Source organism: Echinops telfairi, unplaced genomic scaffold (genome assembly GCF_000313985.2).
Source record: "Echinops telfairi isolate 266 unplaced genomic scaffold, ASM31398v2 ScPeMD7_2573;HRSCAF=3158, whole genome shotgun sequence".
Lineage (NCBI taxonomy): Eukaryota > Metazoa > Chordata > Mammalia > Afrosoricida > Tenrecidae > Echinops > Echinops telfairi.
Window position 1 is genome coordinate 8,711,924 of NW_022106471.1, and position 25,328 is coordinate 8,737,251.

A 25,328-nucleotide genomic window follows, 5' to 3' on the forward strand; every position below is an offset into this window, starting at 1 on the left:
AGATCTTTGTATCATCCATTGACATTTCCTTCCTGTTCTGTTCATAAATGGTTCTTTCTTCTTTTATTAATTACTTTCATTTTAAAACATTTTCTTAAAAGAAACTCATAGTTTTCTGCTTTTGCCCTTGGCATTAGTGTCTAATAACGTTTTGGAAGCTTCAAAGTATTTTACTACAAAGAAAGTCAATTCAGAACTAAGGATTTCCCAATGATATTCAGTTATAGCTAATAAATATGTGTAAAGCTAAATGAATCCAAAGTTAAGTGATTTCATTCTTTTTGACATTCTCTTGTGTTTTACAAAGAAGAAACCAGCACATTCCAAACATTCTTCTCTTTTTGAAAAAGAGAATGAAATTTCACTTCCATAGCTAGCTAATGGGAAGACTCAATGTTTTATATTTGAACATTTTATTGGGCTTTTTAAAAGTAGAAACTTAAGATAAGACATACTGCAAAGGTAGAACTTTGTGTTAGATGCATAGATTGGAATAAGTGAGAAAGAAATGTGTGTATAAGCTAAGCATCTACGGTTGGGTGTAGGAGCCCAAGAATGTTATAATCCTGATATATGAAGTATATTACATACATACCAACATATCTGATAAAGAAAATACATCAAGTGCTTTTGGCAATTTATGCTTTTATAATTTATGTCTGTTGTTAAAAAAACAAACAAACCCGGGGAGCCAGGGGAGGGGCCTGAGGGCTCGGCCCCCATGCCAGCTATGTGGACAACAGCCCCTCCCCCCAGAAGAAGCTACTTGAGAGGTGGGAAGGAGGGGGAAAATGAGCAAATGATATTGAGGGCTAAAGTAGAGGGCAAATGTTTTGAGATTGATGAGAACAACAGGTGTACATATGTGCTTGACTCAATGGATGTATGTATGGACTGTGATAAGAATTGTATGAGCCCTCAATAAAATAATTTTTTTTAAAAACCCACAATATTAAGTAAGTAGATATACTGCTTAACAAGTGGCTGTGAATTTTTAAGCATAAATTGTATTTGAATTATATGCAAAATATTCACAGTGGCTCTCTAAAGAAGAGAACCTACCCAACCTTAGTAGACTCCTAGGTTGAATGATGAGTCTTCAATTCCCACTGAGTGATAAGCATGTTGTTCGGTGCCACCGAGTCAGTTCTGACTCATAAAGACCCCTGTACACAGAACGACACACTGTGCCATCCCCCCACTCATATGTTTGAGTCCACTGCTGCAGCAACTGTGCCAATCCATCGCGCCCAGGGCCTTCCTCATTTTGCTGCCCCTTTACTAAGCATGCTGTTCTTCTTCAGGGACTTTTCTTTCCTGACAGCATGTCCAACATATGTCTCGCCATCCTTGCCTCTAAGGAGCATTCTGTCTGTACATCTTCCAAGACAGATTTGTTTGTTCTTGTTGCCAGGCCATGATACCTGCAACATTCATCACCAGCTCCATAATTCAAATGCATTGACGCTTCTTGGGTGTTCCCTACTCAATGTCCAACTTTCACACACAAATGTTGTGCATAGGGTCGCTATGACTCAGAACCAACCTGAGGCACCCAACAACAACAAGGGTGTCATGAGCCAAGGAAGTTTGGGAACCTCAACTAGACTTTGGATCCTGTTCCTTTTGTCCTTCTCAGGAATATATTTATTTACAGAATCATTTTTCTTCAATAGATTTTAAGTTACATTTACATAATAATAAGGAACTCTGGATAGAGCCCTGGCGGTGTAGTGGCTATACATTGGACTGCAATATGCGAGGCCTGAAGTTCAAAACCCCTAGCTGCTCTACAAGAGAAAGACTGGGCTTTCTACTCCTGTAAATAGTTAATCTCAGAAACTCAAAGGGGGAGTTCTACCCTGTCATATAGGGTCCCATTGAGTTGGCATTGACTCGCTGATAGTGAGGGCTTTTTTTTTGTCTGTTTCTTTTAAGTATCTCTGATGGAATAATTACTTATTAGGCTGCTAACTGCAAGGTTGGAGGTTCAGACCCACCAGTTTCTCCTTGCCAGAAAGATGAAGCTAGACCTAGTAAAATAGAATTAATAAGGATATCTATTTAAAATAGTAAGTCTAATGTTACGGCGCCATTATGCATAGGGACAGATTCGTTGGTGGCAATGTTATTTTTTTAAGTCTGACAATGACCTAAGTATAAGAACTAAGTCATGAAACTTAGAAGAAAGTATAGATGTAGTGTATCAATACCTTGTTTTTGACAATAGATTTTCAGAAATTATACCAAAGACAAGCAACATAGATAATAAATATGGAGAGTACTCTAAAATTTTATACATCAAAGGAAAAAGAAAGCCCACAAAAATGGGAGAAAATATTTGATATTCATATGAGAGTACCTCCCCAAAAGGATTTTTTTCCAAAGCCATGTATTTAAGTTTTACAAAGCAACCTTATCACCTTCCAAGTAATCTCCATTATACTTAATACATTTGTCAAATCTGCTATTCCATTCTTGGTAACATTTTTCAAAACCATCTGTTTGGACAGCTGACAGCACCTCCTTCCTTTTATTCTGCATCTCTATTACATCTTCAAATTGTTATCCTTTCATGTCTCTCTTCGTTTGTGAAACATAACGTCACAAGGAGTGAAGTCAGGTGAGTCAGATGGGGTGGGTGTGGGGCGGCAAGAGAGGCATGCTGGTTTTTTGCCAAAAACTGGCCCACTGAGATGGCTGTGTGAGCAGGTGCATTGTCGTGGTGGCAAAACCAGTCCCTCGTCTACCACTAATCAGGCCTTTTTGTTACACACTGTTACCCAACCTTTTCAGAACCTCTAAACAGAAAGCTCGATGAACAATCTGACCTGGTGGAACGAACTCCAAATGCACTATGAGTGGACATTTTCATCCATTTGGGGAGTTGACAGACATCCAGAATGAGATTTATCCTCAATCCACATTTCACTTCTTTTAAAATGAGAAAATCACTTGTATACTTCAGTTTTCCCATAGAGCTGTCCTTGTAAGCTATGTTCAACATCACAACAGTTTCTGTGGCACTTTTCCTGAGCAAGAAACACATTATCAAATTTCACAGCCACTGTTAAGTTGGCTATCACAAAAAATGAAGCATGAGCAAAACTGCTTTTACAAAAAAATTCACTGTGACCAGAGAGAACCTTCCCAGTCAACGCCACTGGGTGCACTAACTCAGAGCAACTTGCTCAATGCTCTCCCAGCAGGGAAAATGGGTACTATGAAAGCTCTGCTCAGCCTAGCACAATTTCACTTTTTTTTTTTGGGGGGGGTACCCTCTTGTATGTCAAATCAAGGTTTAATATCCAGTACACATGAAGTACTCCTATAACTCAACCACAGAAAAGAAAAAAATCCAACCCAGTTACATAATTGGCAAAGGAACACAAATAGACATTTCTCCAAAGACTATACAAATGTCCAATAAGAACATGAAAACATGTGCGAAGTCATTAGTCTTCAGAGAAGATAGATGTCAGGTAGTGGTGCTCTACAGTTTTTCATGTGCTGCTTGCTATTTTATATCTTCTTTGGGGAAATGTCTATTCAGGTTCCATGCCCATCTTTGGATTGAACTGTTTGGTTTTTTTCTTGTTAAATTGTGTATATTCTGGATATTAAATACTTGCATGATGTATAGTACAGGTCACCAAAATTTTCTTCCAGTATATAGATTCTCTTGGAAGATGCCCTGGTGTGGTGGTGGTTACATGTTGGGCTGCGATCTGCAAGGCCAGCAGTTCAAAAATACCGGCTGCTCCTTGGGAGAAAGGTGGGGCTTCCAGTAAACGGTCTCGAAGCTCACAGGAGCAGTCTACACCACCCTTTAGATACATTGTGAATCAGCAATGACTCAATGGTAGGGAGTAATGAGTAAATAATAGGTTGTCTCTTTACTTTTTTAATAAAGTATGTTTTAACTTTTTATTGTTAATTGGGAGTTTGCATTTCAGATCATTAGTTTTATATTCAACAACTTAAATTACTTAGCAGGCCTTGCAGTAGCTTGCCCTCCCCCCGCACCCCCCCCCCACTTCTTTATCTTGTTGAATACTATCTTCCCCTCTGCCCAGGTTAACACTTAGCCACCCTCTAGCCTGTTGCTTCCCCTACCCTCCTTTTCCCTCCCACCCCTCTGGCAGCTCTAAAAATCTGTTTCTTTTGGAATGAAAACTTTTGTTTTGATTTCTTTCTTTTATAACAGTGATATCATACAATATTTTCCCGTTTGTGGCTGCCTAACTGCACTCTGCATAATGTTTTTCAAATCCATCCATACCATGAGGCGTTTCAGTTTCATTGTAATTCTTTGTCACTGCAAAAATCCATGATGCGTATGTACCAAAGTGTATTTCTCCGTACTTCCACTGGTATTTCCATCTTTTTGCTATTGTGAATAGTGCCACAGTGCGCATGAGTCTGCACGCATCTGTTTGTGCTTTGGCTCTTGTTTCTTTGGGTATATGCTAGGTAAAGGAATAGCGCATTTCTGTTCCCACTTGTTTGAGGAAACACTGTATGAATTTCTAAGGTGGCTACACAATTTCATGGTCTCACTCCTGAGGGTTCTAATCTCTCCATACCCTCTTCTGCATTTGTTATTTTCTGTGTTTAGGGGTTATTTTAGATTTGCTATTGTGGCTGCTGTAGAATGACAGTGAGCATCTTTTTCATGATTGTTGGCCATCTGGATGTCTTCTTTGGTGAGCTGTCTATTCAGTCCTCTGCCTATTTTTAAATTGGATTATCTGTCTTTTTCTTGTTGAGATCTTGGAGTTTTCTATAGGTTGCCAATTCTTTCCCCCGGTCTGTAGGTTCTCTGTTTACTATGTTGATGCACAGACATTCTTATTTTAGGAGATTCCGCGCATCTATTCTGTCTCCTGCTGTGCATGTTTTGCATTATGTATGGTAGTGTGTTGATGCCACGTATTAGGGGCCGTACGTTTATTCCTATTTTCCCATTGACAATCTTTATAGTTTTAGAGTTTATCTTTAGTTCTCTAACCCACCTTGAGTTCATTTTTGAATGTGGAGTGCGGTGTGGATGCTATTTCATTCTTCTACAAACAGAATTCCAATTTTTGCGAACACTATTTGTCGAGGAGACTGTCTCTTCCCCATTCAATGTGTCTTGGCCCTTTTTCAAAAGTCAGTCCTCTGAAGGTGGATGCGTTTCTTTCTGGGTTCTCTACTCAGTTCCATTGGTCAAGGTATCTGTCATTGTACCAGTAGGAGATTGTTTCGACAATGAAGGCTGTGTGGTAGTTCGTGGGCTCAGGAAGTGAGAGGCCTCCTGCTTTGTTCTCCTTAGTGCTTGGCTTGTTCTGGGTCTCTTTCTTCTCCATATAAAGTTGATTATTAGTTTTTTAATTTCTTTAAGGGACAATGCTGGAATTTGGGTTGGAATTGCATTATATTTGTAGATTGCTTTGGGTAGCATTGACATTTTCACGATGTTAAATCTTCTGATCCCTGAACATGGAACATTTTTCTATTTCTGTAGGTCTCTTTTGGTTTCTTGTAGTTGTTCTTTGTACAGATCCTTTGTTACTTTGGTTAGGTTTATTGCTAAGTATTTTATCTTTTGAGTGACTATTATAATTAGTATTATTTTCTTGATTTTCCCTTTCAGAATTCTCTTCCTGAATATACAGGAACCCAATGGATTTTTTAATGTTGATGCTGCACCTTGCTAAGCTGCTGAATCTTTCATTTATTTCAAACAATTTTCTTGTGGCGTCTCTGGGGTTTTCTACATATAGAAAGGAGTTTTACATCTCCAGCTTCCTTTCTGTCATCAAGATCATGTTTTCCAACTACTGTACCTTCCTCTTTAGTTCCAACTTTTGTCTTTCAATCACCAATAATTAACAATGCATCTCGATGGCATGTTTGACCAGTTTCAGACTAAAGAAGTTGATGTCACTTTTCAATGTCTTCGTCACTAACTTTAGTGGTTGGTATGTAAATTTGAATGCTTTTATTAACTAATGTTTGTTGTAGGCATATAGATAGCATCCTTTTACCGTTCATCTGTCAGTGGTGGCTTGAATTCTCTCTCTCATCACTCTTTAGGTGTACTGTGGTGGCTGGCATTGATTCTGGAAGCTATGCTAGTGGTATTTCAAATAGTAACAAGGCCATCATGGTGAACAGGTTACAGCTTCCAAACCACAGACAGACTACGAAGAATGACTAGGCCGTCCAATTATGAGGAATTAGCCACTGAAAACTGCATATATAGCAGTAGAACAGTGTAAACTACAATTCTGGAAGATGAGGGCCTAATGTTGGCGCGCTCTCAAAACAAGACTGAGTCAATAGTCAAATTGAATGATGTGGATGAAGGATGCCTTTCAGGACCTTCATTTGTTTATGGTACATGATTCAAAATGAGAAGAAACAGCCAGAAACACTCCTCACTAATCAGGATGTGGAATGTATGAAGTGTGAATCTAGGAAAATTGGAAAGCATTAACAATGAAACGCAATGCACAAAGATTGATATCCTGAGCATTAGTGAGTGGAAATGGACTGGTGTTAGCCATTTTTAATTAGATAATCTTATCGTTTACTGAGCTGGGAACAAGAAATTCAAGAGAAATGGCATCACATTTCAAGATCTATCGTGAAGAACAATGCAATAAGAATCTTTTTTTAATAAGTGAAATTGTAGAAGACAGGCCAGCCACTTTAGTTTTGTATTTCTGTAAATATTATCTATTTTTTCATATGTACAAAAGTCTCTTTAAATCATAGAATAATGATCACATTTGTTGCTAGATATTTTAAGAGCATCTTCTTTACTTTTGAAAAGTTAGAAATACGAATAATCACAAAAAGTAAAAATCACCCATAATAAAAATTTTTAACAAAATATACGACAATCAGTTAAAATTCTTACTCTCCAGTTTTTAATTACATCAGTCCCCATGATTAGTATTTGGTGCATTAAAAAAAGATACTTTCTTGCATTTACACAAACAATTCCTATATATAAGAATATGTTATAAAATCATAGAGATATTTATTAGGCAAAAATAAGAAAATAAGAAACTGATTTTTCTTGGCCCATCCTCCATGTAAGGCTATGCACTTCTAACAGTGGTGTTTTCATTTCTCACCTTTCCCCAAATAACTCTCCACTCTTGGATTTACACATGTCCAAATGGAAGTTTTGACATCCTCAAGGGACTCAAACTGTGCTCCTTTTGTGTTTTCTGGATTTTGAGAACAAAAGAAAATCTGAAATGACAAGAACAGGGATACCCAATTGATGTATGGATTGTGATAAGAGTTGTACGAGTCCCCAATAAAATGGTTTAAAAAAAAGAACAGGAATACCAGGAGACGGTTTCCCAGTGAAGTTCCTATAGCACAGCTCTGCTTCCCTTGGAGGGGGAGTAGATGTATTGCAATGGAAAATAAATAAATATTGCGCAACTTTCCTGGCCGTTTTCTCACCAATGCAGTTTTCAATTTTTTTTAAATGTCTTCATAATAAGTCCCCTGATCATCTTCTGTAATTCAGAAAAACCTGCCACGATGGTCCCCAGAATAGTTACTGTAACCTCCTGAGCTGACCTCTCTGCCTTGAATTCATCTTTGAAGTGTTCCTGACTTTCCTTAAAATGCCTGATTGATCTAAAATCGGCTATATTTACCAACTGTTATTTTATGTAGGGCAACATTCCCATAAACTTGTGCATGGCTTCAAGAATTTGGGAAGGTGTCCACTTGTGTTTTGTTAAAAACTTGATATTAATCCTGACCTCAAAGTAACTTTTCCCATGGGGGGTGGGTAGTGGTAACGTTTTCTTAATAGCACCTAATAAGACTGAGGCAAGTTTTCAACATAAGGGGGTGGCTTCAAAAACTTCAAGGACAACTAGGATTAAGAACTAATGGAGCTTTTCCATGAATTTCTTTGAAGCCTCCTCCTATTATTGAGAGAACTTGTCTACAGCCACCCACAGGTCACAGACCCTCTGTAGCCATCCACAGATCACAAAGACATACTTAAATACTTTGTTGGGTATAAAACATGCATGTATTAACTGGAACCATAGTAACAATATTTTTTCTTTTATCTTTGTGCCCACATACAAATAAAAACATACCACACTCACTTTTTAACAAAATGGAATCATGCTATTCATTTATGTCTGCAAGTTTCTTTTTAAAATTTCTCCCCCAGTTATTTTTTCTTGGACTTAGGCAGAATTTTTTTGCCTAATTTCTGTTAATTAAACTTATCTATCTTATGTTATCTCCATTTGTTTTCTTATACTAACAATGTGCACAATAATGAAATTAATTTATTGAGTGGAGCAGTAATTTATTAATTCTCAGTGTGAGATGTATCTGGCACCATAGGCCTTGCTCATTTGTGTAAGGCATTCCCACCTGATGAATGGATTGCCCAAGAGACTAAATTATAGATAAGAAGGCAGATAGGTGAGCATAGAATTAGAACAAAAGCAAGGCGGTGTGCTCGTAGGATATTTCTATCCAGCTAAGGTAGCTCTGATTTGCCCTGAGGCTCTCACTATCTTGACAGCTGGCATGAGTCATTAACATCATTGCCCTGAACTTGGTTGAAGACATGTCGAGCAGACTCCCTTGGGGATCCTGATTTGGACTGTGCTCTGACCCCTACTCTGAATGGAATACCTGACCAGTCCTCATTCGTGAGAGAAGAGAGCTGGACACATTCCCCTTCTTTATATGAGAAAAATAATTCTTAAAATTTGAGAAGCCTTCCTAATTGCCTGACGGAGACATGGAAAACACCTTTATCTCCACGGCTAGTGCTCTCTTAAAGCCAGCCCATGTGAGGCTGACTAATGAATAGAGCTTGTCACAGCCAAAAGTCTCCAGACATTGCCAAATGTCCCCCGGGCCCAGGATCACCTCTGACTGAGAACAGCTGGTTTCTAGGGAGAGTGAAGAAATAACTAAGGAAAGAAAGAAACAGAACGGAGTATTGCATGAAGCTCAACTGAAAAGCAAGATGTAAGAATGTTTGTTTATAGCAGCAGGTGCTGCCTATAGCAGCATAGGCTTTGTCACCAGTAGATTTGTCTTGATTCCCCACTAATTATGAGACCTTTACCAAGATGGCGTAGTGGTTACTCATTGGCTGTGATCCACAAAATCAGCAGTTTGAAACGACCTTGGGAGAAAAAAGCAAAAGCAAAAACCAAACCCACTGCCATCAGGTCAGTGCTCACAGTCACAGGTGTGATTGTGGATCCAAGTCAAATGAAATCCTCGACAACTTCAGTCTCTTCTATATTTATCATGATGTTACCTATTGATCCGATTGTTAGGATTTTTTTTTCTTTATGTTGAAGTGTAATCTGTACTGAAGGCCGTAGACTTGACTCTTCATCAGTAAAAGCTTTAAGTCCAGTTTGCTTTCAACAGCAAGGTTTTGTCATCTCCAGATGGTAAGTGGTTAATGAATCATCCTCTACTCTTGATGCCATGTTCTTCTTTGTATAATCTAGCTTTGGGGATTTTTTTGCTCAGCATCTCAAGAACAAATAAACTCACTGCCGTTGAGTTGATTCCACCTCATAGAGACATGACAAGACAGGATAGAACTGTCCCTGTGGGTTTCTGAAACTGTAACTCTTCACAGGAGTAGAAAACCTTGTTCTTCCCCAGAGGCACTGGTGGTTTCGAACTGCTGGCTTTGTGGTTATCAGCCCAACTGGTAACCACTACGCTACCAGGATTCCTTGTTCAGCATTTATATTGAATAAATATAGTGAAAGGATAAAATCCTGATGTACACTTTGATTTTAAATCAGAGTATCACCTTAATCAGACTCTTTGGCTATGTGTGTACAGGTTCTATATGATGAATTGTTCTGTAAGTACCATTCTTCCTATTGTTAGATCATAATTTTTTATGATCCACATAATTTATTGCTCTTGCATAGCCAATGTAACACAGGTAACCATCTTTTTTGTATTTTTTGCTTTCATCCAAGATCCATATGATATCCCCAGTGACAATACTCATACCATACCTTCTTCTGAGTCTGGCTTAAATTTCTGGCAGTTCCCTGTTTTCTTAGTCTGGGTTCTCTACAGAAGAAAACCAGTGAAGCTTGTATATGTATATATATCAAAGAGATGGTTCATGTAGTTGTAGAGGATGGCCACTTCCTAGTCTATGGTCAGATGTGGCTGAAGACTTATCCTGACTCACTTGGCTGCTTGGAGTGATGAATCTAAGATCAGTAGGTCAGACTGCACACTTTTGGCTGCAAAGGTCAGCACATTCAAAGTTAGCAGGTAAGATAACAGTAGGCCACTGACTCAAGGTCAAAGAACCAAACGTCAAATGATGAGCTAGATGCAGGATCCAGATCTACTTAAAAGCAAACAAGCTTTGCCAAAGCATCTACATCAATTAGAAGCAGGTTATACTCCAGAGGAAACCACCTTTCAGTTAACTGGCTGCTCATAGAAGAGTTGAACAAACATGTATCATGATACATCCAGAGAAGATTGAAGTTGTCAAGGAATTCCTTTTGCTTGATCTACAACCAATGTCCATGGAAACAGCAGTCAACATGTCAAATGGCATACTGCATTAAGCAAATATGCTGCACAAGATCTCTTTAAAGTGTTAAAAAGCTAAGGTGCACATAACCTAAGTCCTGGCATTTTTAATTGCCTCATATGCTTGCAAAAGCTGGATTGCTAAAAAGAAGATCTTAATTATGGTATTAGAGAGGAATATTCAACTTATCACAGGATGCCAGAAGAACGGACAAATTTGTCTTGGAACAAATTTACCAGAGTACCCTATAGAAGCAAGGGTAGGAGGTTTTTTCTCACCTGTTTTGGACTTGCTACCAGGAAGGGGCAGGGTATTTTAAAAAAAGCCTGTTTATTTCTTGTCCTTTGCTTCTTATTCTTAAGTTAATTTCTTGTAGTGAGCCAGTTAAATGTTTTAAATAATTTTTAAACTATGATCACTTTTGTGTCTGTAATAGGTTAGCAAGACATGGTTTTTCTCTACACATAATACATGTCTTCTGAATGAAGCAATAAATTACAACAAAAACAAAGCATGTTCCCTCTCTTCCAGCAGGTTATCTTTTAAAATGAGCAGTGACCCTACTTTTCCTTATAGAGTTCTCTGCTGTAAAATTGTTTGCCTGTCAATTTTAAGGGTTTCCCTTCAATTCATCCTATGGCTCAATAGTGACACAATGGGGTTTAAGGTCAAGGGCAGATAGCATTATGATGCTCCTAGGCCTCTAGGAAAGTGACTCTCTAATACTTTAAATGCTTTCTTAGGAATTCCCTAGAATTCCCCTCAAGTATCGTACTAGCCGTTTCTCTGCATTGTAGTGTTTCACACTTGCTGTCTCTCACATGCCTCCCAATGACCTTATTGGATTGGTCTTGACTGTCTGCCCGTGATTTAACTCTTAAATCATGGGTTAAACCTATTACCCATTGTTGATTTTTAGTGCTGATTCTACGGGCTTTTCCTTTTTCATTTCTGTTAAGGTTTAATATTAATCGCATGATTAATATTTCAATACCACCCAGGTGTCAAGCATGGGAGACAGGTCTCTGCAGAGCTTCCAGACTAAGACAGACTAGGAAGGAGGGCTGGCAATCCTTCTGATACAATGGTCCAGTGGAAACTTTATGGATGCCAGCAGAATATTGTCTGATATAGTGCCAAAAGATGAACCCTCTGGGTGGAAGACATTCAAAATACAACTAGGGAAGAGATGGCTCCTCAAAGTAGAGCTGACCTTGATGATGTAGATGGAATGAGCTTTCAGGATCTTCATTTGCTAGTGTGACAAGACTCAAACTGAGAAGAAACTTCTGCAAGCATTCATTAATATTTGGACAAAGAGTCTATGAAGTAGGAATCTAAGAAAATTCGAAGTTACCAAAAATGAAACGAAACACATGAAGATCAACAGTCTAGGCATCAGTGAGCTGAAATGGACTAATATAGGCCATTTTGAGTTGGAAAATCATTGGCCTTCTATGCCATTAAAAAAAAAAGGATTACCTATCCTGAAGGACAGTGTTGAGGTAGGATAATATCCATGCACCTACAAGAAAGGCCAGTTAATATGACTGATTCAAACTCATACATCAACTATTAGTACCAAAGGTGAAGAAATTGAAGATTTTTTACTGACTTCTTCAGTCTTTAACTGATCAAACATGTGATCAGAACGCACTGATAATTTCTAGTTATTGGAATGCAAAAGTTGGGAACAAAGAGGAAAAAAGCAGCAGTTGAAAATGTTGGCCTCTGTGATAGAAATGAGGTTGGAGATTTCATGACAGAATTTGGTAAGACCTACAACTTGTTCATTGCACACACATGAAGAAAGCAAAAGGTCATTAAAAAGATAGGAATGAAAGAGAAGATTAAAGTGCATGGCAGAAGAGACTCTGAAACTTGCTTTTGAATGGAAAGTAGCTAAAGTGAGCGGAGGAGGCGGTGAATGAAAGGAGCAGGGCAGAAGGTTCCAAAGGACTGCCCAAGAAGGCAAAGTGTTATAGCGTAACGTGCGAAGCCTGGAGTTAGGGAAACAAAAGGGAAGATCACGTGGCAGTTTTCAAGCTGAAAGAATTGAATAAAAAACTCAAGCATGCAATTTCAATAACAGGTCTCTATGGGTAAAATTTTGAATAATGCGTGAAGCGTCAAAAGAAGTTGGAATACTGTACCAAAATAATGAATCAACATTCAACTATGTCATGCAGTAGCATTTGATCAAGAAACAGTGGTACTGAAGGAAGAAGTCTAAGCTGCAGTGAAGGCCCTGGAGGAAAACCAGGCTTCAGAAATTGACAGAATACCAACGGAAAATGTTTCAATGGATACAAAGCGTTGATATGATAGATTCAGTGCTGGAGGTACTCACTCATCTATGCCAAGAAATTTGGAAGACAATTACATGGCCAACCAACTGGAAGGGATCCATATTTGTGCCCATTCCGAATAAAGGTGATCTAACACAATTCAGAAATTGATTGAACAGTATAGTCAATATCACATTCAAGTAAATTCTTGCTGAAGAGAATTTAAAAATGATTGCAGCAGTAATTAAAGAATTGCAAGAAATTCAAGCTGGATTTAAAAAAAGGATGTGGAATGGGGGATATCATTGTTGCTTTCAAATGGCTTTTGGCTGAAAGCAGAGAATATCTGAAAGTTGTGTACCTGTTTTATTGACTATGTTTCTAGGAAGTAGTCCTATACCCTAAGTAAAACCTAAGACAATTGACTGTGTGGATTATAATGAATTATAGCTAATATTGGGAAGAATGGGAATTCCGGGACATTACATGTTCTTTTATGTGTGTGTGTGTAACAAGAATGGAAACTTTCCTTTTTATTTGAGTGATAAACCTACCTTGTTTCTTTACTATTTTCATATGGCTTATTATATAACATCTTAATGTAAATACAAAGATCTGGACTTGTAAACATTAAACCTTTTAATTAGTTCATGAACACAGTCATATCAAACTTGAAAATCTGAAATTTCCTCTTATGATGGAATTCATCAATGATTTGCTTATGATTTTCTGCAATCTTTTAATGTTGTAATGACATAAAATTTAAATCATTAGATACCCTAACATGAAACCAATACTACTCAAAACTTAGCCAACAATTTTGTGCATGAAAATTGCCGAAGGTACATGTTCTGGAACCCTACTTCAGATTTACTGATTACAATCTGGGTTAGGCCCCAACAATATGGACTTTTACCAAAGTGCCTGGGTGATTTTATGCACAATAAAATTTGAGAAGTACTGCACTAAACACTAGTAATCTCTTACCTAATATATTGTGAGAATTCCTTTCCTAAATTGCTGTTCTGATTACAATCAAGCATCTTTGTAACATCTGTAGTTTTTTATTGAAAGCAATAAAATGGCAAGCTGGTGCCTATCTTATCTATCTATCTATTTTTATATGTAAAATTTACATAGACCAAGAGGCAGTCCTTGGAACAGAACAATGGGATATACTATGTGATTTAAATTGGGAAAGGTATGTCTCAAAGTTGTATCCTTGTACCATATTTATCCAACCTGTATGCCAAGCAAATAGAAACGCTGTGCTATGCAAAGAAAAAAGTAGCATGGAGAGTGAATACTCATTAACTACTTGCAATATGCAGATGACACAATCTTGCTTGATGAAAGCAAAGAAGACATGAAGCACTTATTGATGAACATCAAAGAATACCACTGTCTACATGAATTATACCTCAATATAAAGAACCACAACCATTCTTATAACTGAGCCAACAAGCAACATCGTGATAAGTAAACCATTTGAAGTTATCCAGAATTTCGTTTTTCTTGGAATCACAATCAACCTCCATGCATGAAGCAGTCAAGAAATCACAGGACTTAAAATTTGCTGCAGAAGAGCTCTTCAATGTGATGAAGAGCGAGGATGTCACTTTGAGCCAGCCCTAAGGTGCCTGACATACCTTGGGTTTCTTGCCTCATATGCAGACAACTGCTGAACAGTGACTACAATAGAAGACTTGATGCCTTGGGATGATGGTGTTGGTGAAGAATATGTGATATGCTGTATAGGCTGCCATCAGAATGAACTCATCTTTCTTGTAAGAAATACAGCCAGAATGCACCTCAGAATCAAGGGTGGCAAGACTTGGTTTCACAGGTTGGACATAGAATTAGGAGGGACTAGTCCTTGGATAAGGACATCATGCTTTTTATATTGTCAGTGAAAAAGAGGAAGACGCTCAATGAGATGGGCTGACATAGCCACTTCAGCTATGAGCTTATTAAATGTATCAACGGTTGTGAGACTGGCACAGGTCTGAGCAGTCTTTCACTATGAATAAGAACTGATTTAGCATGTAACAAAAACAAAACTTTTTAAAGAAGCAGTCATCTGTAGTAACTAAAACCTCCACTGCTCTTGTTCAACCCTGTATTCTTAGCAACTAGCATAGAATAGACACTGTATTGTGTGAAAGAGCCCTGGTGGCATAGTGGGTTATGAATTGTGCTGCCCACTATAAAGTCAACAGTTCGAACTCACCGGCCACTCTGTAGGGGAAGGATGAGGCTTTCTTCTCCTTTAAAGATTTACAGCCTCAGAAACCCACAGGGGCATTTCTACTCTGCCCTATTGGACAGTGAGTTTTGCTATTGTTTGACTTACTGAACGTGTGAGATTCAAATTTTTATGGTTGTTTATGTTTTGAGTGGACTAATGATGCTATCTGAGGTTTTTGGTTTTGGGGTGTTTTTTTTAAAAATCATTTTATTGGGGGCTCATACAATTCTTATCACAAACCATACATACATCCTTGTGTCAAGCACATTTGTACATTTGTTGCCATCATCATTCTCAAAACATTTGCTTTCTACTTGAGCCCTTGATATCAGCTCCTCATTTTCCCCTCTCCCTCTCCGCTCCCCCTCCCTCATGAACCCTTGATAATTTATAAATTAATATTATTTTTTCATATCTTACACTGTCCAACGTCTCCCTTCACCTACTTTTCTGTTGTCCATCCCCCAATGAGGAGGTTATATGTGGATCCTTGTAATTGGTTCCCCCTTTCTACCCCACCTTCCCTCCACCCTCCCAGCATCGCACCCTCACCACTGGTCCTGAAGGGATCACCCCTCCTGCATTCCCTGTGTTTCCAGTTCCTATCTGTACCAGTGTACATCCTCTGGTCCAGCCAGATTTGTAAGGTAGAATTGGGATCATGATAGTGGGGGGGAGGAAGCATTTAAGAAGTAGAGGACTGTAGGCCTCTCACCTATCAAGGTATGTCTTTGACACCAATACTTGGAAATGTTATACTACAGCTTGTGGTATAAAATCCATTTATTAATTTTATTCATTTATATTCTCACTCAAAAATGGCACTAGGCCTGTGGTGCCTTTACCAACCTATGAGTCCATAGCTAAGTTACCCACTAAGATTCTGTTTCAGCTGTTAGGGGTACCTCTAGGCCACAGGATATGTAGAGATCTGAAACAATAGACCTACTTAGATCCTATTGATCTCAGCTTTGGGACTTCTTTTTTCTTTCCACTCATTTTTTAAGAAAAGCTTTTCTAGTGGCATAATTTTAAATACTTCCTTTACATTGCTGGTAACCCCAAAATATATATATATCTTCAGGCCTCCCCTCTTATAACTTGAGTATGTTCACAAGTGTCATCAGTTAACAGGTCAGAGAAGAAACTCTTGATTCCTTGCCATCTAAATTGGCTTCTCCTCCAGTGTTCCCTAAGGACTCTGGTTGCACAATGGTTAAGTGCTGGGAACTGAACGTTTCGCAGTTGCAACTTACCTTGAGTGGCTCCAATGGAGAAATGCTTGGTCACCTGCTGCTGTAAAAATCACAGCTCAGTAACCCCTATGAGGCAGTTCTGCTTTGTCGCATGTGGTTGCTACAAGCTGACATCAATTCAAGGGTACCAAGTGACAACAACAACAATTTGTGTTGCTTATCTCAGTAAACCCAGTGTCTCAGGCCAAAAACCTTTGGGCCTGTCTTTCTTCTCCAAATTTATTATTGTGAATTAGGTGAAGGTTTATAGAGCAGGTGATCAGTTTCACATTCAACAACTCATTAAACCTCCCACTGTCTTGTCCTGATTCCATCATTTTTCACCCATCTCTTTCTTGTTGAATATAGTGTTCCCTTTCACTGAAGTTAACCTCTAGTCAGTATTAGGAAATGTTATGCTTACCCACAGGCTGTGGTATAAAGATGTGTTTATTAGTTTAATTTATTTATACCATCTTATTCCAAACATTGGCAGAAGGCCTGTGATGCATTTGGCAATTTAGGAGCTAATAGCCAATTTCCCTTTTCATCCCTTCCCTTCCCACCCCGATAACCATTAAAAGTCTGTTGCTTTTAAGTGGGTGTTAACAAACCCAGGGACAAGGGAATAACAAATGATCTAAAATTGGTGGCAGGGAGGGTGTAGGATGCCTGGTAGGGCTTGATCAAGGACAATGTAACTGAGAGAAATTACTGAAACCCAAATGAATGCTGAACATGATAGTGGTACAAGAGGAAAGTCAAAGGAAATAGAGAAATGAACTAGGAGGCAAAGGGCATTCATAGAGGTCTAAATGACAGGCATGTACCTATGTAAATATATTTAAATATGATAGGGAAATAGACCTAGGTACATACATTCATAGGTTTAATATTAGGATAGCAGATGAACATTGGACCTCTACTCAAGTACTCCCTCAATGCACGAACACTTTGTTCTAATAACCTGGCATTCCATGCTGCTCACCTTCCCAACACGATCGCTGAAGACAAAATGGATCCATAAGCAAATGTGGTAAAGAAAGCAGATGGCACCTGGCTATCAAAAGATATAGCATCTGGGGTCTTAAAGACTTTAAGATAAACAAGCGGTCATCTAGCTGAGAAGCAACAAAGTCCACATGGAAGAAGCACACCAGTCTGTGTGATCATGAGGTGTTGATAGGATCAGGTATCAGGCGTCAAAGACCCAGACCAAAAAAAAATCATATCATTGTGAATGAGGGGAAATTCAGTGTGGGTACCCAAAGCCCATCTGTAGACAATTGGACATCACCTTACAGAAGGGTTGCGGGGAGGAGACGAGCCAGTCTGGGTGCAGGGTAGCACCATGAAACATACAACTTTCCTCTAGTTTTTTAATGCGTCCTTCCCCCCCACTATTGTGACCCCAATTCTACCTTACAAATCTGGCTAGACCAGAGGATGTACATGGGTATACAGATAAGAGCTGGAAACAGGGCTGAAGTAGAAAGAAAATGTTCTGAAAATGATGATGGTAACAAACGTACAACTGACCGTGACACGATGGATAGATTGTGATAAGAGTTGTACAAGCCCCCAAAAAATTATGTGAAAAAAAAAATGTCTGTTGCTTTTAGTGTGAAAACCTTTCCGTGATTATTATTTTTCTTTTTACATAATTTTATTGGGGGCTCGTATGATTCTTTAAAAAAAAATCATTTTATTGGGGGCTCATACAATTCTTATCACAATCCACACATCCATCCATTGTGTCAAGCACATTTGTACATTTGTTGCCATCATCATTCTCAAAACATTTGCTTTCTACTTGAGCCCTTAATATCAGCTCCTCATTTTACCTCCTCCCTTCCCACTCCCCCCTCCCTCACGAACCCTTCATAATTCATAAATTATTATTGTTTTGTCATATCTTACACTGTCCAACATCTCCCTTCACCCACTTTTCTGTTGTCCATCCCCTATTTTTTAATAAAAATAATATCATACAGTATTTTCCCTTTTGTGATTGCATAGTTGCACTTAACATTATGTCTTCCAGGTTCATCCATGCCATGAGGTGGTTCACAGATTCTGCGTTAGTCTTTAAGCATTGTGTAGTACTCCATTATGTGTCTATCGCAGTCTATCCATTCCTGCATGGCTGGGCAGTCCTGCATGGGGCCACAGTTGCTATTGTGGGTAGTGCTTCAATGAACATGGTTCCATGTATATTTGTGTTTATTTCTTTAGGATGTATACCCAATAGGAGGATTGGTAGATCATATGGAATATCCAGCCCCAATGATTTGAGGGAGCACCAAATTGCTTGGTTGTACTGTTTTACATCCCCATCAGGAGTGTGTGAGGGTTCCAATCTGTGCATACCCTCTCCAGGATTTGTTGTTTTCTGTTTTGTTTCATATAACTGTGCCATCAGTGCTGAGGTGAGGTCGTATCTCATTGTTGTTTTGATTTGCATCTCCCAGATGGCTAGTGAGCTTTTTTTTTCTTTCCACGTGTTTGTCAGCCATTTGCTTGTCATTTTTTGGTGAACTGTCTGCTCATGTCTTTTGCCCACTTTTAAATTCAATTATTTGCCTTTGTTGAGGTTTTGAAGTTTTTCATAAATTTTAGAGGGTAGTTCCTTGTCTGATATATTGCTTTGGGCCAATCTTGACCTTAGTTCTTCCTCTTGTAAGCCACATCCAATCTTTCAGCAAGTCCTAGTGAATATTCCTTTAAAATACATTTCAAGTCTGTCCACATATATCCTCCACAGCTACCCTTCCAGTTCAAGCCATCATCTTCTGTCGCCTGCACCATTGCACCAGGCTCCTCATGGTCTGCTTGCTTCTACTCTTGTCCTTATGCCTGAACATTCTATTAACAGAGTAGCCAGAGGGTTCTCTTTAAAACATAAAAAGGCTATCATTTTCCTCTACATAAAACCCAAAGGCGTCTTATCCACAAGAGCTAACCACAGCTGGCTCCTGACCACCTCTCTGACTTCCTTCACTCCAAATAGCCCCTTCACTCACTGTCCTCTGGCTACACTGGCTTTGCTGTTCCTCAGTCACTCGGGGCACATTCCAACTTCAGAGTTTTTTGCACTTGATGTTTTCTCTGCCTAAAATTCTCTTTCTCTACATATTCATGTGTGGAGCCTTGGTGGTGTAGTGGTTTTGCTTGGGCAGCATTTCCAAAAGTTGGCATTTTGAAAACAGTGCCCGCTCTGCGGGGGAAAGATGGGGCTTTCCACTCCCTTCAACAGTTATGTTCTTGGAAAGCCACAGTGGGGTCGCTGTCAGTAGGTACCCACTTGAGGGCAATGAGATGTCCATGTGACTTGCTTCTTACTCAGATTTCGTCGGAGAGTCTTAAAATAGCATCTCCCTAGTATCACCCTCACTGTACTTTATGTTTCTCCAGATTGTTTGTTCTAGTAAAACTGTGTGTTTATTTGCGGTGTCCACCTTCAAATATATGTTCTCTGAAGGCTAAAGGAGCCCTGACGGCTTAGTACGGAACGCGGCGCCTGCTAACCACGCGGTGGGCAATTTAGAACCACCAGCTGCTCGGAGAAAGAGGAGGCATTCCACTCTCAGAACAAGTTAAGAGCCTTGGAGACCGACAGGGGCAGTTTCTGCTTTGCCCTATAGGCTCCCTGGGAGTCTGAATCGACTTGATGGCAGGGAGTTTGGTTTGGGCCAAGGGCGCTGAGGGCAGGGGCATGGTCTGCTTTGCTCCCTCTTGTATCCCCAGCACCGAGAGCGAGAACATCCAGGGTTCCAAATCTACATCTGAGTACTGAAGGTATGAATCAGTGTCTGCACCTGCCTACGCAGGGCACATCGTCCTCAGATCACTCCTGCTGTCACCACCCTGTCGGTCTGTAATTGTTACAGCACACACTCCTATTGCACATAACATTTACCTCCCCCTTCTGGTCCCTTCCAGCTTATGTTCCATCTTGGCACACTCCTGGGTGGCCTTCCCTTCTCCACCATACAAAATTTTCATTTAGAGTTCATTTCATAGCATAATAACTACTTGTGTATAGAAAAAGCCACTTCAACTATGATAACTGGCTCTGTCTTGGTAGTGGTGGTGAGAACAGAAAATAATAATAAGGGATTTGGAGAGTTAGACACATTAAATCCCAAAGTTTGGAGGAAATTGCCAGTGTCTTGAAGAAAATGTTAAATCATCACAAATGGAGAAAGTTAAAGGGGGGGGGGTCCTACTTTTTCTTGATTATACCTCACCTGGAGTCTAGTGTGTCATTGTCTAATAAGTTCTGTCTAAGCACAGAAATGCACCTGTTTAGAGATGGCAATAATATGGTGAGAGACCGTCTTCCAAGTAATGGTTGAATTACAACAGTAATTGTAATTAACCCTTAACTATGTGGCAGACATTGTTCTAAATACTTCTGGTGGTTATTTATTTATGGTAATCTTCATCCTACGAAGTAGAAGTTTTTCGTATGAGTAAATACGAGAGGTAGTCCCTTTTGGGTCCCATAGGTGTAGTAAGTGGTAGAGCCCAAGCTGATTGGTTGTTGCCTTCACAATCTAGAAGAGGAGGCTGTGGAATCAAACGAAAGCTACTGGCAAGTTTCTTAGGAGGCAGCTGTAGCCTTGACCTTAGACTTAACAGAAGAGCGTAAACCAAAACCCACAGAGTTGATTCCTGCTCACAGCCAACCGGCATCTGCTTTCCAAGAACATACGGTTTATGAGTAGAGCATTTTATTTTTCTCCTGCAAAGTGGCAGGTGGGTTTGAACTGTCAATCTTGTGGAGAGCAGCCCAACCTGATACTTATAAGTGTCTCTAGTACCTTAAAGGGAACAGTAAAAGTACTTTATTGAACTTATTTGCTTGTATTTCACCTCTATTAACCTATTTTAAGAATTATTTTTTATTTACTCTTGGACCACCAAATTTAGATTAGGTCTTGACATAGAATTGATATGCATTTCTTATTGAATGAAAAAAAGTGAATGTATGGTCCTTAATTTGATTATAACTGTGCAAGGGTGGAACAGCTTTCTGTGAGGTTAGGAGCTTCTGGTCATTGGCAGTAGTCAAGCACTGACTGCATGAATGCTTGAAGGATGTCCCAGAAAGGGCTCCTTTGCCACGTGCAAGTGGAAGATTAGATTCGTTGCCTTCCAACTATGCATTATCTGATCTTATGCTAAGATAGTTATGATTCTCCAGATATTTACTCATCACCTCTTCTGTGCCTGGCATTAAAGATGAAAGATAAAAGTGGCCGAGCCAGTATCCATAGGAGCTAGGAGACAGTGGATAATTAAGAAAAGAGGTGTGTAATAGTACAGGTGCAAAAATTTAGTACATAAAAATACATAGGTTAAGACAGATTTTAGAGATGTTTTGCATAAAAGGGAATTGGGACTTGGAAAAGGTGTGGGGTGGGGTGGAGTGGAGCTGTTAAAATGAAGGATGACCCTGAGCTTGTCTGCCGAGGATAGCGACTTTGGGGAGTGAAGACCGTGTGCTATGGTGGAATTACACTAAAGGAAAATGTAAGTATTTGCCGTCCATGTATGTTGTAGAGCTGGGTGTAATTCAGCAGAGATTAATTTATGAAGTATTTTGAAACTCCTGGAACAAGTGTACCTTCCTTATTAATCTCCAAACCAGTAAAGATGACTCAGTTCTTCCCCCTCGCTCTCTCAGGGCACCAGCAGGCAATGGAGCAGTCTGTGAAGCCATGCAATGCATGTCACGGGGCAAGGCTGGGGACTAGGACAAGGATTCTATCCTGTGTGTACAAAAAGGCCCTTCAGTTTCCTTTCTGACTCATGGCCCTGGACTCTATTAGAGTGGTCTTTCTGTGCATTTCCCTGGCCCTCTCCTGCTGCTCGATTTTCACACAAGTCCTAATACGTCTTGACACAGAATCCTCCTCTCTAGCTGGGACATGATGGCTAGGTGGGTGGGGGATTCCCCTGCTATGTTTGAAATCATAGCTGTTTTTGGATTTGGCTAGCATGTTCATGATTAGTTTACTGACAATTGAGTTGCTTTCCCCAACCCCTTTTTATACCATATGCTGTTCTGTGATTCATCAGCTCTGAGTCTCTTGCCTTGAAGGTGAAACTATTTCTTCCAATGTTGCTATTTCATAATCTCATAGATAACAAGCATATGCATATGCATAGTTCTTTCAGATGTTTGAAACATTTGGAGATGAATGAATTATGCTGCTACAAATGGAGAGGAGCAGCCGAAAAGAAGTCATCACTGTGTTATCCAGTTCTCTTGTGCGGGGCGCTGGGGTGGATATTGATACTGCTGAGAGCCTGGGCACTGTACTGTCTTCTCTAGCTCCTTGTCCCAGTATATCTATGTATGTTTTTACAGCGTTAACAGTTTACCTTCATTGTCCAGATTTGCATGTGTTTTTATATATTAGACCAATTAACATCTTTATTTTTGGAAGTATGTGAAGTTTAAATTCCAGATCAACCCTAACACTAGCTGTTTATATTGTAATGGTCGCAACTCTCCTATATTTAATGTGTGACAATGACTGCTCAGACCTCAAGAAATATTCTTTTATTTTTCACGTAAATAGTAAACTTATATGATCTCGTCAAAGAACACACTGTGTTTTCTGGATACAAAACAAAGCCATCACTTTTTAATGGATATTTTCTAGTATTTAGAATGGACTCAATTCTGTTTCTGTCTGTACCCAAGCCGAACCCGACTGTCAAGTCAATTCCAACTCTTAGTCACTCTGTAGGCCAGAGGAGACCTGCCCTTGCTTCGTGACTGCCAGTCTTTGTGGGGCAGCGGCCATACCTTTCGCCGTGGAGTGGCGGGTGGGTTCAAACTGCCATGTTGGTTTTCAGCCGAGTGTTTGGGCCACTGCACTCTCAAGGCTGCGTTTGTTTCTGTCTGTAAGTGGCATTAATCAGTGCACTTAGTATCTCTCTCCTTTTACTCAGAATGGCAACGACGAAGAAAATGCTGTAATTTCTTTAATGAAGAAAACATTATAATTTCATGGTGTAGATGTGTGTGTACATACAACACATGTATAAATTATATGCTTAAAGAGATTTTTTGCACAGTCTCATTTTCGGCATCTCCCTCCCCTCCCCCCTACCCCACCCCCATCCCCTTACCTGGTTTTAGCTCCTCTTTGGTTCAGGTGTGCTGGTGTCCCTAAGCCTTTCTGGACCGCAGCTGGAGAAAGTGGTGATTGACAGAAGCCTGGTGGGGAAGCTCATCTCAGACACCATCAGTGATGGTAATTACCCCCATTGTGCAGACAAATTGCCTGCATTAACCATGGAGCAGGAGAAATAGTGTGTCAACAGGTAGACTAAGTATTACCACCGGGGACTTGCAAGCACAACAAGTAATTGCTTGTAATAGCATAGTTACCACCCTTGGGACCAATACAAGTTTTGACTAATATTTAATATCAAAGTTTTTGTCGTGTCAAGCATCAGGCTTATTCTCTGAGTGCTTTCCACACTTTAAAAAGGGAATTTTAAAAAATGTGTTTCAAATTGGTTGATTGTGTTTGTGTGTGCATGTGTGTTCCTCCAGGATTAGTTCCCTGTTGTTGACATTTCAGGTACTTTCACATGCAAATGGATTTTGAATACATACCACAAGCATGTATGTCAACACAGTCATGAGTAAAAAAACTCTGTGCTTTGGCCACAGGACGATTTTTAAAAATTTTTTATTTATTTTATTTTAACTTTTACTTAACCCTTTATTGACATGAAATATGGTCTCAGGCTTTCAATTGATTTAAGCCAAGGCAAGGCCTTCTATCAGCCACCTTGACTTTCCATCAGCCACTTTGATCAAACAACATGGTTTCTTCCAGAGAGGCTTAAGGGGCATTTTTGCCCCCTTAGTTTAAACTAACATTTATTGCATTTCTTTATTTATTTAGCCATCTTAGACAGGATTAACCAAAGATAACTTCTAGGAATTAAAACTTTAACTTTCCATATTTTAAAAAAATCATTTTATTGGGGGCTTGTACGACTCTTATCACAATCCATCCATCCATCCATTATGTCCAACACATTTGTACATTTGTTGCCATCATCATTCCCAAAACATTTGCTTTCTACTTGAGCCCTTGGTATCAGCTCCTTATTTTATCCCCTCCCTCATGAACCCTTGATAATTTATAAATTATTATTATTTTGTCATGTCTTACTGTCCGACATTTCCCTTCATCCACTTTTCTGTTGTCCATCCCCCAGGAAGGGGGTTATATGTAGATCCTTGTAATCGGTTCCCTCTTTCTACCCCACCTTCCCTCTACCCTCCTGGAATGGCCACTCTCACCACTGGTCCTGAAGGGATCATCTGTCCTGAATTCCCTGTGTTTCCAGTTCCTATCTGTACCAGTGTATATCCTCTGGTCTGGCTGGATTTGTAAGGTAGAATTGGGATCATGATGGGGGTGGGGGTGGGGTGGGCGGGGAAGCATTAAAGAACTAGAGGAAAGTTGTATGTTTCATTGTTGCTACACTGCACCCTGACTGGTTCATCTCCTTTCTGTGACCCTTCTGTAAGGAGATGCACAGGACAATTTTTTTGTCACCAAAGAGCCACCCAAACCTATGAATAGTAATTTTTGAGAGACTTTAATCTATACTTTCTACATATACGAAATCAGGGCCACATATATTGAGAGAATCTGGATTCTATTAGGTGATACCACCATCAGCTTAGAATTGGTACACAGCACCTAAGAAAAAAGATTTTATGCCACTTATTGGAAAGGAAGGGTATACTGATATAAAGACTATGCTGTGTGGCAGCATACCTATTTCAATGAATCCAAAGCAACCTTAAAAGGTTCAGTTATTTCCAATTTATGGATGAAGAAACTGGAGCTGAGATACTAGAGAACCTGCCAAGGAAAATGGCTGAGCTGAGATTTGAACCCAGATGTGTTAGTCTGGGTACTTTA

At 39.5% G+C, this 25,328-nt stretch overlaps 1 protein-coding gene across 7 annotated transcripts in view; it reads left to right on the plus strand.

Annotated features, from left to right (window-relative positions):
* LOC101642381 (WD repeat containing planar cell polarity effector) overlaps nucleotides 1–25,328 on the plus strand; it is a 340,297-nt gene that overhangs the window by 118,993 nt on the left and 195,976 nt on the right. For all 7 annotated transcript variants that reach the window (XM_045294106.1, XM_045294103.1, XM_045294105.1 and 4 more), the window contains one exon: nucleotides 23,516–23,630. In XM_045294106.1, the coding sequence (XP_045150041.1) occupies nucleotides 23,516–23,630 (115 nt within the window). The remainder of the gene's footprint in view (nucleotides 1–23,515; nucleotides 23,631–25,328) is intronic.